Source organism: Labrus bergylta, chromosome 22 (assembly GCF_963930695.1).
Source record: "Labrus bergylta chromosome 22, fLabBer1.1, whole genome shotgun sequence".
Taxonomy (NCBI): Eukaryota; Metazoa; Chordata; class Actinopteri; order Labriformes; family Labridae; genus Labrus; species Labrus bergylta.
Window position 1 is genome coordinate 6,827,850 of NC_089216.1, and position 18,722 is coordinate 6,846,571.

General features: G+C 42.1%; 2 protein-coding genes and 1 long non-coding RNA gene across 4 annotated transcripts in view; 2 read left to right on the top strand and 1 right to left on the bottom strand.

The window, feature by feature from the left end:
- Positions 1 to 5,328: 5,328 nt before the first annotated feature.
- Positions 5,329 to 11,086, top strand: LOC109988737 (thioredoxin-like). The gene is made up of 5 exons (XM_020640325.3): positions 5,329 to 5,484; positions 7,642 to 7,746; positions 8,210 to 8,275; positions 10,356 to 10,421; positions 10,750 to 11,086. The coding sequence occupies exons 1-5, from the start codon at positions 5,461 to 5,463 to the stop codon at positions 10,813 to 10,815; spliced, it is 327 nt and encodes a 108-aa protein (XP_020495981.1). The 5' UTR covers positions 5,329 to 5,460; the 3' UTR covers positions 10,816 to 11,086.
- Positions 11,087 to 11,189: 103 nt separating this feature from the next.
- Positions 11,190 to 18,722, bottom strand: part of svep1 (sushi, von Willebrand factor type A, EGF and pentraxin domain containing 1) — an 83,632-nt gene continuing 76,099 nt past the window's right edge. The window contains exons 44-49 of one of the 2 annotated variants that reach the window (XM_020640321.3): positions 18,023 to 18,193; positions 16,174 to 16,344; positions 14,748 to 14,843; positions 13,795 to 13,890; positions 12,125 to 12,218; positions 11,190 to 11,454 (exon numbers count right to left, since the gene is read on the bottom strand). In XM_020640321.3, coding sequence (XP_020495977.2) covers positions 11,424 to 11,454; positions 12,125 to 12,218; positions 13,795 to 13,890; positions 14,748 to 14,843; positions 16,174 to 16,344; positions 18,023 to 18,193 — 659 coding nt within the window. In that variant the 3' untranslated portion in view covers positions 11,190 to 11,423. The remainder of the gene's footprint in view (positions 11,455 to 12,124; positions 12,219 to 13,794; positions 13,891 to 14,747; positions 14,844 to 16,173; positions 16,345 to 18,022; positions 18,194 to 18,722) is intronic. The other variant, XM_065950216.1, reaches the window with a different exon arrangement.
- On the top strand, positions 14,807 to 16,165 carry LOC136177340 (uncharacterized). Its single transcript, XR_010664972.1, has 3 exons — positions 14,807 to 15,277; positions 15,406 to 15,477; positions 15,829 to 16,165. It is a non-coding gene; the product is annotated as an uncharacterized lncRNA (long non-coding RNA).

An 18,722-nucleotide genomic window follows, 5' to 3' on the forward strand; every position in this document is an offset into this window, starting at 1 on the left:
CGCGGACTCCGCAATATGCCGCCTATTGAGCCGCTGGTGGCGAGTCATCTCCACCCGAAGACCTCCATGTCTTCTTCAGCTCCGTCTCTCCCTTTCAAGACGGACCGCTTTCAAGTGTTTCAAGGCAACGGCGCTGTCAGTGAGAGCCATAAATGCCTCCGCCATTCTGTCAGCCTACCAGGCTGAACTAGAAGAAGACATAAACCAGATACCTCCGTGTGGGAAGAAATCTGTGTGATAACAAACCACATCCTCCACCTCCACAAGGTAGCCGTTCAGGCTACGGGGAGAGCCATGGGTCTGATGGTCCTCCAGGAGAGAGCACGCTGGCTCACGCTCACCAACCTGTTGACGAAGGAAAAAGAGGAGCTCCTCGTCGTCTTCAGCTCTGTCTCTCCTTTTCAAGACGGACTGCTTTCAAGTGTTTCAAGGCAACGGCGCTGTCAGCGAGAGCCATAAATGCCTCCGCCATTCTGTCAGCCTACCAGGCTGAACTAGAAGAAGTGTTCCAAAGCCACCCAGGGAAAAGCAGAGACAATGTTCAGAGCGCCAATTCAATATCGCCCGCCCTCGTTTCAAAGAAATAATCAACTCACTAGCTCTGGGCGAATCCGCCAATTTTCTCTTGGAAGAAATTTCCACACTCAGGGAGAAAGGAGCCATAAGAGTTGTGCCTCCCGAGGAGAGCCACAACGGTTTCTACTAGAGGTATTTTCTTGTCCCAAAGAAAGAGGGAGGGGTATGAGAGCCATTCAAGCCCTAAACCGTCATCTAAGAAAGTACAGGTTCAAAATGTTGACACACGCTTCGCTGCTGCATTTCGTGCGCGCAGGCGACTGGTTCACGTCAATCGACCTAAGGTACGCCTATTTCCATATTCCGATTTATCCCCCGCACAGGAAATACCTGAGATTTGCCTTTCGGGGGATAGCTTCTGAGTATATGGTCCTCCCATTTGGCCTATGTCTAAGCCCAAGGGTGTAAAATGCACCGAGGCATCTGTAGCACCTCTCAGGGAGAGGGGCATTAGAGTAGCCACATATATCAACGACTGGCTGGTGGCAGCTCCCTCCCAACAAGAGGCGGCCTGTCATACAGAGGTTCTCTCACAACACCTGATGGGTCTGGGTTTTCAGATAAATGTGGAAAAGAGCATGACGATGCCTGCTCAACGGATCACATTCATAGAGCTCACCCTGGACTCGGTCCAGGCCAAGGCCTTTTTGTCCCCGGAGAGAGTGCAGATGATGCAAGCATGTCTGGCACTTTTTCGCAGAGGTGACGTAGTTACCCTCAGACAGTGCCAGAGGCTCTTGGGCCTGATGGCCTCCTCTGTGGTGGAAATACCTCTGGGACGTCTGTACATGAGAGGCATTCAGCGCTGGGTGGCTTCTCTGGGGCTAGACCCTCACCGTGACGGTCACTGTCGTATGAGGGTCACTGCAGACTGCTCTCTTGCTCTCAGACAATGGAGGAGCCCAGTTTTCCTCATTCAAGGGGTCAGATTGGGAACTGTCCACAACAGGAAGGTGATCACGATGGACCCCTCTCTGTTGGGCCGCCACTCACGAGGGAAGAACAGTGAATGGGAAATAGGGCTCTCACATGCGCTCTTCTCACATAAACCGTCTGGAGCTGCTGGCTGTTCACTTGGCTCTGAAACATTTTCTCCTGTGGCTAAAGGGTCATCATGTTTTGGTGAGAACGGGCAATTCTACCGTGGTGGCCTATGTAAACAGACAGGCGGGCTGAGGTCCCCCTAGTTACACACACTGGCACACAGACTGATAGTGTGGGGCAGTGCACACCTGCTGTCTCTGAGAGCGTTGCATGTGCCGGGCATTCTGAACTACGGGGCAGATCTCTTATCCAGGGGCAACCCGCTGTACGCAGACTGGAAGCTTCACCCCGAGGTAGTGAGGCAGATTTGGTCACGATTCGGTAAGGCAATTGTGGACATTTATGCTACAGTGGACAAAGCTCAGTGCCCCATGTTTTTCTCTCTGAGAGATCAGGGACCCCCGCTGGGAGTGGATGCACTGGCACACAAGTGGCCAAAGACCCTCCTGTATGCCTTTCAACCAGTAGCACTCATTCCTCCCACTCTGGCCAGAGTGAGAGAAGGAGCCCTGTCAATGATTCTGGTAGCCCCACATTGGCCAGAAAAGCACTGGATGGCGGAGATTTTTCAACTCCTGTCTGGCCCACCGTGGCCGTTACCAGTGTGCAGGGACCTACTGTCTCAGGCGCAGGGAGAGATATTTCACCCTCACCCAGAGAGGCTGGCCCTGTGGGCCTGGCCCGTGAGTGGTTCAATCTAAATGTGGTGGGACTCCACCACAGTGTTATTGATACTATTCAGTGCACCAGGGCCTCTTCAACTAGGAAGTTATATGAGCATAAGTGGTGTGTGTTTGAAAGCTTTTGCTCAGAGTCGCAGGCTATTCCTGCATTCATAGGCATCTGCATACTCTTTGCCCTGTCCATGGAAAGGACCCAGAGTTTATTTGGAAAGGACCCAGAGTTTCAGGAAGGGCGACCAGCAGTTTGTGTCTTGGGCGAAACCACACATGGCAAAGCCAGTGTCCAAACAGCGTCTGTCCCACTGGATTGTGGGGGCTGTTGCTCTGGCTTACACTAGCAAGGGCCTCCAGTCCCCTGCAGGCCTACGGGCACATTCCACCAGAGGGCTAGCAACCTCATGGGCTCTCTTTAAAGGAGTCTCTATTCAAGAGATGTGTGCCGCAGCATGCTGGGCTTCACCCCACACTTTTGCTAGATTTTATAAATTGGATGTCATGGCGCCAACCATGGCACATTCAGTCCTCAGTTCAGTTTCTTCTTAGGGCGTGGCTCCCATTGTGAGAAGGGCCACTGGGGACAGTTGTCTTCATATCAGGCTTGTCTGGCAATACGGGACTCAGTATTTTCCCCATAGTGAGACACGAAACAAATGCTATGAAAGAGAACTTTAGGTTATTTACATAAACCCAGTTCTCTGAGTAGCATGAGTGAGTGTCTCACCAGGACCACCCTCCTTGCTATGGAAGGGAGGAAGAGGTGAGCTTGTTTGAATGACGGCTGATGCTATGCCTGCATATTATATAGGGGGATGGTCCCCTCCCCTCCAGACATAGACGTCATCCTTGCAAGCCAATGAGGGTTGGCGTAGTGTTATTAAGCTTCTGACGAGGTCACGCAGGAGGCGTTCCCCATAGTGAGACACTCACTCATGCTACTCAGAGAATCGGGGTTATGTAAATAGCCTAAAGTTTTAAACAGGTAAAACTCAGGACGCGGCGGTCCAACAAAGAGAAAAATTACAGTTTTCGCATGAATCAATCAATTGTAAAAAAAAAACACTCTCTAAAGCTAATTCTGCCCAGACCTAATTAAGCCTCACTTGTCAATGGCTTTGCCCGCGATTGGTGAAGGAAAAAAAGAGTCCGGCGATGGAACAGATCTTCTGTCCGTCCTGGTGCAGAGGCGTCTGATGGCGGCAAGGGTCCCTTTCGGCAAGAGCAGCTTTGATTTGTTCTCCGTCGAGTGGAAAGGTGTCCGTTGATGTCCTGTCGTTGCAGGACGGAATAAGAGCGTTATCTTTCTGATAATCTATTATAGGGTGCGTTCGAATTGTCAGTGAAATGACCCGGAAGCATTTAAGTGGCGGCCATGATAAGAGCCGTTCAGATTCTCTAAAAGCTAAGGAAAGGTGGGTCAATACTTCCTTTATAACCTCCTTTAGCATAGGATACACTGGACCATCCTTTATGAAATGAGATGAGAAATGACGTCCCACAATTCCTTGCGGCCGCAACATTTAAAGCGAGTCGTGAATCCGAACATTCACGAACATTAACGATGATTGTAAAGTGACACAGATCATGTGAGGGATAAAAAGATAAGAGACATTTTTATCCAGATGATGTTTTATTCAACATATTTCATTCATTTAAGAATGCTTTGTGCAGTTGTACATTTGGATGCTTAAAATATTATGTGTAGGCTATAGCTTGCATTAATGTAACAACTAATTTCATCCAATCATACTTATTTTGATGTTTTTTTCAGAGTGGACAGGAAGGTGATGGTTTCACTTTTGTTATTTGTAGCCTGGTAGTCTATATTTATTTTATTTCAATCACAGAAAAGTTTTACAATAATTTCGGAGATTCTCTCAAACATGTGAAATGGAAAAATATTACTTTTAGCAAGAAAAACAAACATATTTTATAGTATTTTAGCGGAGCTCACTTACACATAAACTTACCACGGGGACAGCATAGTGCAGACTGGCAAAGATACACGGGCTGCACCGCTCAAGTCTGCAGGGTCATCAGCAGAGGGCACTCATGTTACACAGAGTCCCAGTGGATACTCATTAGAATTAATTATAAACAGTTATTAAACAATAGAAATAGTCAAATAAAGACATTCTATGCCAAGTGATGGCAAGTGGAATCATTAACTCTGTTACACCCGCACCACCCCATTGGCCACGTGGAGGGGGGGACCACAGGACACCCCTGCACAACAGCCCAGATGGAACGCTAAGAGTTACTAACTAAACATTTATTAAACACATGTCTGCCCTTAAATACTAACGATGCCTTGGACTTTTTTTCCCCCTTTCAAATTTTTGTGTTGACAGTCTAATCAAGTGACTATAACAGTGGTTTTTTTAAGTGGGCGTGGCCAAGGGGCACTAGGGGGGTTTCCTAGGCTTGGAGGGAAGAGATTGAAAAATGAAACAAAATTAAAAATCAACTAATAATGTCATTAGTGACAATGACATTTTAATGTTTGTAAATCTAGATGTCATCAATCCCTGCATATTGATATCTATGCGTTCTGTTCTGAGCCAATCAGGATCAAGCAGCCACTTGATGATGATGATGATTTATCTTATGTTGGTTTAAAACAAAAGTTACAGAAACTGTTCTGATCAGCTTATACATGATATTAAAAGACATTTCTGAACTAACAATATTCATGAAACAAATAGTTGTATGGTTTACTTAAACAGTGGCAACAGTCTGTGGTGGCGCCACCCAAACCTTGTAAAGCCAAATAGTGCCATTGTGTCATTATGCGGGAAATACATAACGTTTGGTTACTGAATACCTTCAAAATAAAAGTATTTAATACAACAAATAATTTACAACACATACAAAGAAACAGAAATAATGAATTTTAAGGTTTTATACGGTGTAAGAAATGTAATGACATTTCATTTTACTTGTACGATGCTTGTACAGTGCTTCACTGTTGCTTACAATAATCCCTTTTCTCTTTTATTCTTACAACGACTGCCAACTTCCGCTTTGGTTCGTACTGCCGGCGACGAGCTTGACGCAACTCTAATAAAACGCCGCGTTCGTTCCGTGTGAAGGAAAAGGGAACTCCCAAACTTTACCAGTATATCGTCCACAACAAAGACAGGTTAATTCATCAGTCATCATGGTTCGCGAAGTGGAAAACCTGGTGAGTTTTGTCTTGAAGTATTCACATTCATTACTCAAGTAGAAGTATAGATACTAGGGTTTAAAAAGACTTCTGTGGAAGCTGAAGTATCAACTCAAGCTTTTTACTCAAGTAAAAGTACTGGTTTCAAAACTACTACAAGTCTCACGCATTTCAACCTGTTCACACGCCACACCTTGTATTTCTCACGCAGATAAATTACCAGGATAATGCCCACTAAATTGCTCCGCTATTTTTTTTAAACTATGGAACATATAGGAATCAAGTGGGTTTCCCATAGAGTTCAGAGGGAGCTTGCCACGAACCAGCTAATCAAGAAAAGAAATATAGCTACCCTGTAGCCAATCAATAAATAGCATTGCTGTATCCGGGTAAGATTTTACGACGGAGGATTAGGGGCCACGTTAAAAAACTTTTTTTTTTTTTTTTTTGAACTTCGAGATTATTCTTGTAAATTTACGAGAATGAAATCGTAAAATTTACGAGAATCAAGTCCTAAATGTACGAGATTAAAGTCGTAAATTTACGAGATTAAAGTCGTAAATTTACGAGAATGAAGTCCTAAATGTACGAGAATAAAGTCGTAAATGTACGAGATTAACGTCATAAATTTATGAGAATAAAGTCGTAAATGTACGAGAATTAAATTGTAAATTCACGAGAACGAAGTCGTACATTTACGAGAATGAAGTCGTAAAGTACGAGAATAAAGTCGTAAATGTACGAGATTAACGTCGTAAATTTATGAGAATAAGGTCGTAAATGTACGAGATTAAAGTCGTAAATTTACGAGAATTAAGTCGTAAATTTATGAGAACGAAGTCGTAAATTTACGAGAATGAAGTCCTAAATGTACGAGATTAAAGTCATAAATGTACGAGATTAAAGTTGTAAATTTACAAGATTAAACCACAACACTAACCATAATCACACACATACACACACACACACACACACACACACACACACACAATCTCCCACCAGGGAGGGCAGATAAGCACCCCTGCACTAAGAAATGTTGTCAATAAATAGTTTTGTGTCTTTTATTACATTTTACCCAAAACTGCCACCGCAACCAAAATCTCACTCTGAACTCAGTTCAAAACTTGAGAGCCCTGCCAATTTATAGCTAACGTAAGCGCTGTTGCTTAATGTTGTGTAGTAGGCCTTACACTGCCACCCTATGTTTCAGGGTGGTGGTTGGATAAGGACTGTAATGTGCTCTAGAATTACAAGTATTATAATACTTAATACGCCCCTTTAACATAACGGGGGTTAACTGTAATTTTCAAGTTAGCAATGTTCAATTTGTATTTTTAAGACGACAACATACTTAACCCAGGTGTAACGAGGTGCTGACTATTGTTAGCCGTTGTGTATTTGCAATGTTTTTTTTTTATTATGGCTTGATGTAAACAGATGGAAAGTTTTTATTCTTCTACAAATTACTTCAGCAAGGTCCGTTTTTGCACCTATCCTGGGCAGCCAGTTGGTTCTGCATTGTCGTTGAATGTAACTTACTAGCTTTAGGTTCTTGATCACATTTAGCATTATTTTGAAGCCTGACATCACAGACTAAACTGAAGCATGGGATAAGGGAATACTCCTAAAATAAACTTTTCAGGGTGGGGTGGGGGGCATGAGTAGTGCTTCAGATATCTTTATGTTGAGATTAACAAAACGCAACAGGGATAAACAAATGTTTGTGTTTTTAAATTCTACAAATAAGATGCCAGAGAATGATTGTTGTGGTCTGGTTCTTTTGAGTTTTAATGTGCCTGTTCTACAAACTGAAAGTGAAAGCTTTCATGTAGATAAAGGAAATGTTTGTTTAAAAATTGCAGGCACCCTTACTGTCAACTGCAGATAATCACCATGCCATCGGCCAATATAAAGTACATTTGAGCACAGATGGCCTTGTGGTTTGGTTGTATCCAATCGTACGGAGGCTGTGGTCTTCCGGCATCAAGTCTGGCCGGCTGCCTCTTTCCTGCATGTCCCAACTCTCTCAAAATTTATGTCTCCGTCTTTTGTCCTGTCTTAAAAAGACTATTTTCAAAAATAAGAATTAGGTTAATAAATAAGCTGAAATAAGGAAGTCCATCTTGGTTAATCAGAGCCATTTTACTGATGTTTTCTGTCTTGCATCCTTTATAGGAGGATTTCCAAAACATCCTGAAGGAGGCTGGAGACAAGCTGGTGGTGGTGGACTTCACTGCCACGTGGTGTGGCCCCTGTAAACGGATCGGCCCAAAGTTTGTTGTGAGTGAATTGTTTTCATTGTGCCATAGCAACCTTTTTGTTTTTTTTAAAAAAGTTATTGGAAAAGAAGAAACGTAGACGTAAAATGCTTTTGAGATGGTGTTGGTACCTTTAAAAGCTGTGTGGATATTTGTGTTTTTGTTACAGACACAAATGTCAAATGTCAAATAGTCTGTTAGTTATTTAAGAGAGCCCTCTCCAGTCATCAGAGACTCTTGTAGCAGCTAAAGCTTCTCTTTAAAGGAGAGGCTAATTTGTTGCTGTGGAAACCTTTTGTCAACCTTCTTAATGGAAACATTAGATGACTGGAAAACCTTAGAAATGATAGAGAATTTTTTTTTTTTTTGACACTGTGTTTTTAATTATCCAAGAGAAATCCCCAGTATGTTCTTCCCCTGACGTGATGTGGCAGCAGTCATCATGTTCAGTCCTTCAAACTCACTGATCATTGATTCTCTCGCAGGAAGAGTCGAAAAAACCTGAAAACCAGAATGTGATTTTCCTGAAGGTGGACGTGGATGAGGCTCAGGTAAGTGTGTGTGAGGGCTGGGACTGTAAATGATTTCAATAAGGACCATAGAATTTAACTCAAGTGATAATAATCTTTACATAGATTTAAATGTAGAGAGATCAAACTGTCTATTAAGAGATCGAACACAGCAAGTAAGTCTGCAGTTTTGCATGCGACATATTGATCTGAGTACACGGCCATTCCATCAGCAAAGCATCGTTTGAGCTTTTACTGGCGTCACTTCAAGTGTTCATGCAACACAACAACTTGTATCTTATTCCCAATCAAGGTCTCCATCCCAAACCAGTAACACTCTGGACTTTGTAATGGTGAATCATCTTTGGGCAATTGCCATTGAACCTGTTGTTAGTTGAGACAAAGGTTTTCCCTTTCGCTGGTAACGATGTCATTAATACTCAAAACAATGTGGACTATTTCTAAAATCTACTCCACAAAGCCATGTGGATCCCCAGCTGCTTCATGTGACTAACGTTTCTCCCTCTCACAGCAGCAACCAAGTGACATAAGAGGCAGCTTTGTAATTCTTACAGAAATGAAATCTGGGACTAGAGTTTAACCTAAATTACCATCAGGTTTTTCACAGCTTTGTTGAGAGGCATTACTAAGAGGTGTCACACACAGGGTGGGCCGATCAAATGCTGTAAGGTCATGCTGCTGCTGCGCTCCTGGATGAAATGTAGAAATCTAAGGAATCTGAATTATTTACTCTTATTCTCTAGAAAAAAGGGAACAATGTCAGTAAGAGCAAACGATCAGCTTTGAGTCTGATTGGACACACAGGTGCTGACAGGAAGTGACCAGAGGCAAAGCACAACATTGACTGCAGTTCTTGAGAGCTCTAATCAGTATAGAAACCATCTTATAAGTCATCGTTTATCAAACAAAAACCATCGTCACAACCATCATCATCATCAATAATATGGAGACCATCATCATTAAGTTAGTAGGTATTCATGAAAGAGCTGGGTCTTTCGCTTTTTCTTAAAGATGCGGAGGGACTCTGCAGATCGAATGGAGTTTGGAAGTTCATTCCACCACCGGGGGGCAACATAGGAGAAGAGTCTCGTCAGAGACTTAGGACCCTGTTGTGAAGGTTGGATCAGACTCCTTTCATTGGCAGAGCGTAGTGGGCGGGAGGGAGTGTAGACCTGGATGAGAGAGTTAAAGTAAGAAGGAGCCGTTTTTGTCGCTGTTTTGTAAGCGAGCAGCAGAGTTTTAAATTTGATGCGAGCAGTAACTGGGAGCCAGTGTAAGGAGATGAACAGCGGAGTGACATGTGCTCTTTTAGGAAGGTTTGAAGACCAGTCGTGCTGCTACATTTTGTATCATTTGCAGGGGTTTGATAGTGCATGTAGGAAGACCTGCCATTAGAGAGTTGCAATAATCGATGCGTGATATCACAAGAGCCTGTACCAGGAGTTGTGTAGCGTGTTCTGACAGGTAAGGTCTGATCTTCCTGATGTTGTACAGGGCAAATCGACATGACCGGGCAATCGAGGCTACTTGAACCTTAAAAGTTAGCTGGTCATCAATCATGACACCCAGGTTCCGGGCAGACTTTGTGGGCATGAGTTTGGTTGTTCCAAGCTGGATATTGATCTGTGGTTGCATAGAGGGACTGGCTGGGATGACAAGGAGCTCAGTCTTTGAAAGATTGAGTTGAAGGTGCCGTTCATTCATCCATCTAGAGATATCAGCAAGGCATGATGAGATTCTTGCAGAGACTGTAACATCGTCTGGCGGGAATGACAGGAAGAGCTGGGTATCGTCAGCATAGCAGTGGTATGAGAAGCCATGAGAGTGGATTATTGAACCAAGTGAGCTTGTGTATATGGAGAAGAGAAGGGGACCAAGCACTGACCCTTGAGGTACCCCTGTGGATAAGCTGTGCGCTTTGGACACAATCTACTATCTCCTGTGTTGAGTTTATACTCCTTTATTGAAGAGTCAGACTTGAACTTTTTGTTGGATGCTGTCATCACGTATAAACCTGTTTGTTTCATGCTTGGACACCTTTTAAGTATTTAGTTTGGACTCAGTCCAGTGATCTAACGTTTGTCCTCTTTGTTCTTTCAAGGATGTGAGTGTACATTATGAAATCCGGTCCATGCCAACATTCCAATTTTACAAGAATGGCGTGAAGGTAAGACTACACTCAAACATGGAAAATATGGAGCAACATCATTATTTGTTTAGAGTCCGGTTTTGTTCCCCAACAACTCATCACTGACTTGATTTAATCAGAATGATTGTCTCTGCTCTTATTAAAACATGAGTAACAACAAAGTGGTCCTTTAACACCGCTGATGTCTGAAGAAATCATGTGTACTTATTTCAATCAAACTCCCATTACCATGCATGAGGATCGAAGTGAGCTGAAAAGTTAAACTGGATATAAAAAAGGCGTTCAATCCATCAGAAAAGAAGCATTACCATCATTTTTAATGAATACTGTATTTCTTGTCTTTCAGATCGACGAGTTCTCCGGGGCTGATGTTGCCAAACTGGTCGAGAAAATCCAAGCTCACAGAACATAAAGCCACCGTTGCTCTCTCTGTATGTGCTGAAAAAAAATCCAGTTTCATGTTATGTACAGTTAAAAACCAGGTTCTTTATCCCACACAGGCAATCATTTATTCCACTCATCATGTATCAGAGTCCGCTCAGTGTTTGTATTGTTTGTCTTTAATTGGATCAAACCCTGATGACTTTTTAATTCAGTTTTTTATGGCAGAATTGGCTTTGTCCTGACCAACAGCAGAACTTTCTTTGTTAAGTTGTGTCCAATAAATGAAATGAGTTACAGAAGAGCTGTCTCTGGTCATTCTTGTTTAAAATGCATTAATCATGACTCAGCAGATACACACACATGACACTGTTCCTTTAAGAGCAAAGACCACTCCACACTGAATGGTATTTTATGCTTTAATAAAAATGTGAGAATAGTTTACACATATACATCGGACAATCACATCAATAGTTTTTACACATGGTACAAGTGTATAGCAGCATACGTTTAATACTGTTTGAGTCTCTATATGAAAAAATACAGCTTTATTTTACAAAATGGATCTTTGCAGAGAGATGAGAATGAAGTGAGTCAGTTAAATATACAAGATTTCCCTTCATGAGACGTGGCGGTGTTTTAGAAGTGATAGTATCCTGATTTCCTCTTCCTGCAGGAGAAGACAACACATTGAATAGTCATGTATAATATTCATTATTGAAGTAACTACACGTCTAAACATTGGAGCTATAACTGCAACCATCCACGAGGAATTTAATTTGAATACTTTATCGGTTTTACTACGCTCATGGAGAAATCTGCTTCACATTTTCAGCCTCTTATTTAAAGTAAATGCTAACTATTAGCCGTTTTCCAGTTCCTATGAAAACTACAGCTTTAAAAAAAACACTTCAGTGCAAATTCAGTGTTCACCTCTTACAGAGGTACGGCAAGCTGCAAGGAAAAAAATATCATAAGATGGGTTATTGCACTTTACTGTAATCAATAGAGTATATTTCCAAGCAGGAAAGAGCTCTCTCAACTGGATCCATTCATCACTTAGTCATGAAAACTCTGACTGAAGTGCTCATGGTGGATGACTCATCAGAAACTTTTGGGACTTTTCGTGTATATTTGTTTAACTAAGACGTGAGCTCATGCAGCAGCTGTTATACATTTAATATGTAATCAGAATATTGATTTATTTTTGGTGGAAAATTAACAGAAATAGTTTCTATGAGCTCTATAAACCCACTTCCATTAATGATCACTGTAAATATTATAACAGATTTAAAAAAAAAATTGACAGTTTTTCCATCATTATTCTTTTTTTTAAATACCTTGAGCAGTCGTGTCCGCTCCAGCCTGCACTGCAGTGACATCTGTTGGGCCTGATGCAGCGGCCTCCATTCAGACAAGGTGATGAACACACAGCTGTGGACATGACACACACACATACACACACCTCAGTGTCATCATCATGACTGTAACTGTGCTCAGGAGGACTTCCAAGGAAGACAGAAAAATGCTGCACATCTGTTCTAGTCATGATCTTTGAACATGTGAGCAAAAAGGAAACTAAGCAGATATTTCTAATGTTGTTCTTCTGTGTGTGTCTACCCTTCTTCCTGCATCTACCGCTATCCCTCTTTATGAGCCCAGCACACTTTCAGCAGATGGCTGTTCATCATGAGTCTGGTTCTGCTCGAGGTTTCTGCCTCTTAAAGGAAGTTTGTCTTTGCCACTGTAACTTTGCTAAATGTTGCTCATTGCTCCTGATGGATTCATGTCGTGTCTTTGAGGATAATAAAACAGTGAGTGCGGTCTTTTACCTGCTCTGTTGCAAAGTATCTTGAGAGAAGATTGATTAGTAGTAAATAACCCTCTGAGGTACTATAGACGCTTGATTTCATAATTTGCACACAGACCATGTCCGGGAGATTGCACAGAGTAAAGTCTATATTTTGGTGGATGTGCCCTTTAAAGGAGGCTGATTCACCTCCTCCAGCTTTGAGCTCTCAGAGCACAAAAGCTGCTGTCACATACTGACGTGACACACAGATGGTTAAGTGATTACTCACTCTCTCTCCATGATGCCATCAGCCATTATCTACCCTCATTAACACGCTCATTGAGAGAACCCACTGAGAGGTGGCTGCTGGGAAATAATTAGTAGTTATGAAGGAATATTTCACGTTTCAACACGGTTAAACTAAAATAAACATCGGGAAACAGGACTAAAAGTGTAAAATGCTGTAGTATAAACTACCTTAACTTCCTGAAAAGGGTCCCCGAACTTCAAGATTTGAGTAAAAATTCATATAATTTCAGCCATCTTTCTTATTAAATGTTGTTGACACATTTTAGCATTCAAAGGGACAAAGTGACATCATCACTTTTGGCTACCTGGTTAATAGTCTCGGGCTGGTTTCTGTCACTAAAAGATGGAAACATCAGCTCGCCAGTGTGTGTTTCCTCTTTACATTCAGAATTATGACATCTTTCTAAGAGATACATATATATATATATACATATGGGGGGGGGGGGGGGGGGGGCTTTTATGCCTTTATTTTAAGTGGATAAAGTAAGGAGAGAGTTGCAGCCGCAAGTCGGATTTAAACCCGGGCTACCCGGTTGGAGAATGATAGCCTCTGTACATGGAGCACGACCTAACCACTAGGCCATCGACGCCTGTTATTCGTTCTCTTTTTATCTCCTCTGTTTTGTGTTAACATGTTTGTGTTTGCTGTTTGTTCTAGTGCTTCTGGAAAGTGTTCTTATCATCATCTATTATGCACATTCAGAAACATTTGAATGCACCTGGATGATTCAAACTACATTATTTATCTGGAATATTTTTCATTTATACCCTTGACAACAGTTTGTAATATAACTCGTGTTCAGAGCAATTTAAAAATAGGCCTGTTCATATTTAGAAAGTGATTAAATCTATGGCGTCAGTGTTCCAATCCCCTCAGCTGGATTCCTGGACTGGTAGGACAGCACTCACCACTGTGACAGCGTGTCCCCGTCCACCCTGTGGGACACTCACACTGGTAGGGTGCCACACAACGCCCGCCGTTCAGGCATGGCAGGATGCAGATCGCTGTTATTGAAGAGAGACAGAGGGTAAACAGGAAATCATTTCATCTCTCTCTGTGAAAAACACCAGATCGAGTTGTCCTCGTTACTATGTGTGATGAGACCACAGAGTTCAAAAGACGCAGTTCGTTTGACATTGACGTATAATGCATTATAAATCTACCCTCATGAGGCGTTATTGTCACTGCTTACAACACTTTATAAACGTTGCTATAAGCTCTTGTGAATGATTAGAATCAAAGGCGCTTCTTGGAAACAGGCAAGGCGGGCAACTGCTTGGGGCCCCTGGCAAGGAGGGGGGGGAGGAAGTGGGAGGGGGAGGGGCCTCAAAGGCTAACAAACTTTAAAACCACAGCAGCGGCTTAAGACGTGCAAAGTTTGCAATCACAGTAGGAAACCTCCCTAATGGGGCCCCGTCTGACAGCACTCAATCTGGTTGCATTGTTAAGTTTGTCAATGCAAGTCACAGAAGGAAAATGATGTTGTTGTTTTTCTAACTGTAACATAGATGTCATTTTTGAAAAAAAAAATGTGAACATTTAGCACAATTTTGTTAAGTTGCTGTCAGATTATTTATGACATAATTCGGTTGAATGCTGGTTGGAAGGGCCCCCCCTGCAAATGTCTGCCTAGGGCCTGAACACTCTCTAGAATCACCACTGATTATAATCCCCTATGAGGACGGTTATAGAGCCGTATAAATGCACTTTATAAATGTGCTGATGAAGCATTTTGAGTGGTGGCTTCATAGAAAGTGCTTACGAGTATTTGATTTGGCTCACATTTGGGTTCATGTTCCGCATGCTAATGTAGCATCAGTGTGGTTCAGTCCATAATACCTCATGGTGGAAAATTACTTACGCTCCTCACACAGTCGACCCATCCAGCCTTCAGGACAAGCACAGGTGTTGGGCCGCTGACACACACCTCCGTTCTGACAATGTAACCAACACACCGCTGAGGGAGTAGACACACACACACACACACACACACACACACACACACACACACACACACACACACACACACACACACACACACACACACACACACACACACACACACACACACACACACACACACACACACACACACACACACACACACACACACACACACACACACAGAAACAGGCATATCAAGTTAACAATACTGCACAGAGCTCAAACAGGCTTTTTTACAGGTTGATGCTATCTTGCAGCCTCAGGAACAAGGAACCCTTCTTGGACATGCAAACATGCGCTCAAACAAAGGAAGCATTCACAAATCGCAGATTAAATTCCTCAGTGCACATTTATCAAATACATCAACAAAAAATCCCCTCAAGTGTGCGTGAGTATGTGAAGACAGGGGGCTGCACAAACTCAGAAAAGCTGTTGAGGAAGGAAAAGGTGAGCCTGGATCCAGTCTGTTGTTTCGGACTTAAAATATTCCTTAAGTAAATAAAATTGTCCTTTATTTACAGTCTACGGTCGCATCCGGCTCATCCGTCGTTTCTTTTTTTTTTTTTAACTTCCAGAAATAGAAGACGCTCATAGATGTGGAGGACGTAAGATAACATGTTGAAGGTGGGGTAGAGGAAGTTACTGAGGTAAAACAAATGCATTGGGACTCTTTAAAGTGTTAGATTTCATTGGTCTGTCGCGGTAACAGCTTTCCTGTTCGTCTACGATGAACTCAACTTTGAGTTTTAAAATTACAATTGTGAGAAGGAGGGTCAACTTTCTGTTTTATTCACAAACAAACAGAACTGCGGTGTTGTTCTGTGGTGTTGGAATTAATGGAAACACTATTTCCTGACGGTTAAAATTCATGTGAAGGCAGAATCAAAGTGGAACAGCAACCGAGAAATGTTGGGTACACACACCCAGACAGAAATGTTTATCTGATGGTTTATTGGGTTTTTCACCTTATTTAAAGACATTTATTATTCCCCTAACAGGGCTGGATCCAGGCTTCAGAAATGACTCATCTGGTTAAGTGTGAACCTGTGCAGAAGTGAAAAGGAAAGAGTACCAGCACAGACCACAGCTGGTGTTGAAGTTGTGGTTTTTTAAAGGTTGAATCCTTCTTAAACCACATCCTTCTCTGTACTTTCCACCATGCTAGTGGTGTGCACCAGGAAGAAGTGAGAAGAGAGGACTGAGGAATTAGACATAGAGATGTTCATAACCCTCCAGAGAAGCAGCAGGAGCAGTCCAGAGGAGCGTTAAGAAGCAGCCAGGCGTCATTCAGATCAAGCAGGAAGTGTCCTTTTCTGTCAAACACTGAGGTGTGTTCTCTCTACCTCTGCATGTGGGAGGCGGCGTCCAGGTGCCGTTCTCCAGACACCTGCTCCTCCCGACACCCTCCATGACGTAGCCGCCAAAACACGAGTACGCCGCCATGTCCCCGAACTGGAACACGGCCCCCCGCACCACCCCATTGGCCACGTGGAGGGGGGGACCACAGGACACCCCTGCACAACAGCCCAGATGGAACGCTAAGAGTTACTAACTAAACATTTATTAAACACATGTCTGCCCTTAAATACTAACGATGCCTTGGACTGTTTTTTTTTTCCCCTTTGAAATTTTTGTGTTGACAGTCTAATCAAGTGACTATAACAGTGGTTTTTTTAAGTGGGCGTGGCCAAGGGGCACTAGGGGGGTTTCCTAGGCTTGGAGGGAAGAGATTGAAAAATGAAACAAAATTAAAAATCAACTAATAATATCATTAGTGACAATGACATTTTAATGTTTGTAAATCTAGATGTCATCAATCCATGCATATTGATATCTATGCGTTCTGCTTCTGAGCCAATCAGGATCAAGCAGCCACTTGATGATGATGATGATTTATCTTATGTTGGTTTAAAACAAAAGTTACAGAAACTGTTCTGATGAGCTTATACATGATATTAAAAGACATTTCTGTAATTTATTCCATCTCTTGTATATCTACAGCACATACTGATGTTTAAAGTGTGCCCAGCAGATTAAGATCTATCAATGAAACCCGAGCTGTGTTTTCTGTATCTGTGATTTTCATGCTGTCGGTGAACCCCCTTCAGGATCAAAACAGGACTAAAAGGATCACAGTAAACATGCATATAGATTAACAAAAAGCATGCAAACACAAGCAGACGGCATTAGCAACATAAGCACCGTTGGGGTTGAATATTCAGGACCACTGCACATAAGAAAGATCAGAGGATCATGAGACAAAGGTTGCCATAGAAGCCACAGAGGTGCCCATAATTAGGCCAGGCGCAGGACACCAACACAGTGATTGAAGCAGACTCATTTGTTTAGAGAGCAGCACACAGACAGCATAGAGAGAAGGTACTTTGGCAAATTGAAGGCATAAACATGTCGAATGTAGACAAGACACAGGGTGCATGCAGAGCTGTGAATTATTAAATACACAATTTTTACTTGATTATCTTGAGATTAAGGACACCATTTTCTTAAAAGAGTGAAGAGTATAGTCCTCTCCTTATAATTACATTTGAATCCTTTCCCCAAACTACAAGCTACAACACATAATCAGGACTTCACACTGATCTAGAAAAAGCTAAAATCATGTATAAAAGAGCAAAAACTGTTCACCATTCTTAAGTGTTTGTGTCTAAAAAAAAATCTTTAAAGGCTACATAAATTAATCTCACACTGAAACAAGTTAAAGGAATATTCAATGTGATGTTACATAATATGATAATTTAACCCCTTAAAGAGCTAGAAACTGTGAAATAGACAACAATGAATACAAACACTTAAAAAAGACAGGAATAATGAAACTGAATACAGTCAGTCTACCAGTCGCTCCATGTACTGCATCTCCTCTCTGGTAGATAAGTAAAGTGATACTGATGGAGCAGAAACTATTCTGTCTATTTTAACTGTTAGACTGATGGGGTTTCGTATCAGAAGGATGATGTTGTAAGGACTTCATGTGTTTGGTTTTTAATTTATTTGAAATAAACATGATTTCATGAGTGAACTTGTAACTTTGATTGGAAGAAACATTTTGAATTTTCTCATGTGCAACAGAAGATAAAACACGTTGTAGACTGTTCACACATGATGTAATGATCCACTCTGTGTTTAAGAGTCGGGAAGCTTTTCAAAAGTGCTTACACAATATTCTTTACCTACTTTCACACACAGAGCTGATGGGGCTCCAGGTCTGGTCTGGCCTGCAGGTGATGGCGCCGCTTCCTTTGACCTGCTGACCTTTGGGGCAGCTGACACGGACTGACTGCCCAACATGGAAGTCCTGTCGGGACACATTCTCCCTCCAGCCCGGAGGAGCCGGGCAAGACTTGGCTGTGAGGGACAGAAATGACAGATTGATATTTAACTTATTAGTGTCTTTATCCAGTAAAAGGTTATAATCCACAAAACAACAACTAACAGCTGCCACACTACATTGTATAACCCTCTTGTATTCCCGAGATACATTTAGAAATTAAAAGTTTTTGATTATATTTTTAATTAACATTTAAGTGATTTAGTTCTTCATATTATTATTTTTCTTAGTGTGTAGACATACTAACAGACAGTTTTATTGTGGGGCTCATTAAGAGTTGAGGGAGTTTCTATGAGCCTAAGTTTCATTTTTACACATCCTGAGATCCAAGACTGAAAATATGTGTTTTTCCAGTGAAAAGCTCTGACTCAAGCTCCAAACGACAGAAAAAATAATAAGTACGTCTTCTTCCTATTTCATCTTATCAACCTAATGACCCTTCTGTGACAGGCTGTTTGCTGTTGTGAAACACGGTGATAAAACTTGATGATTTTGCCAAGAGTTACAAAATGTTGTGTTCAGTTGCACTGCGGTCTATGTGTAACC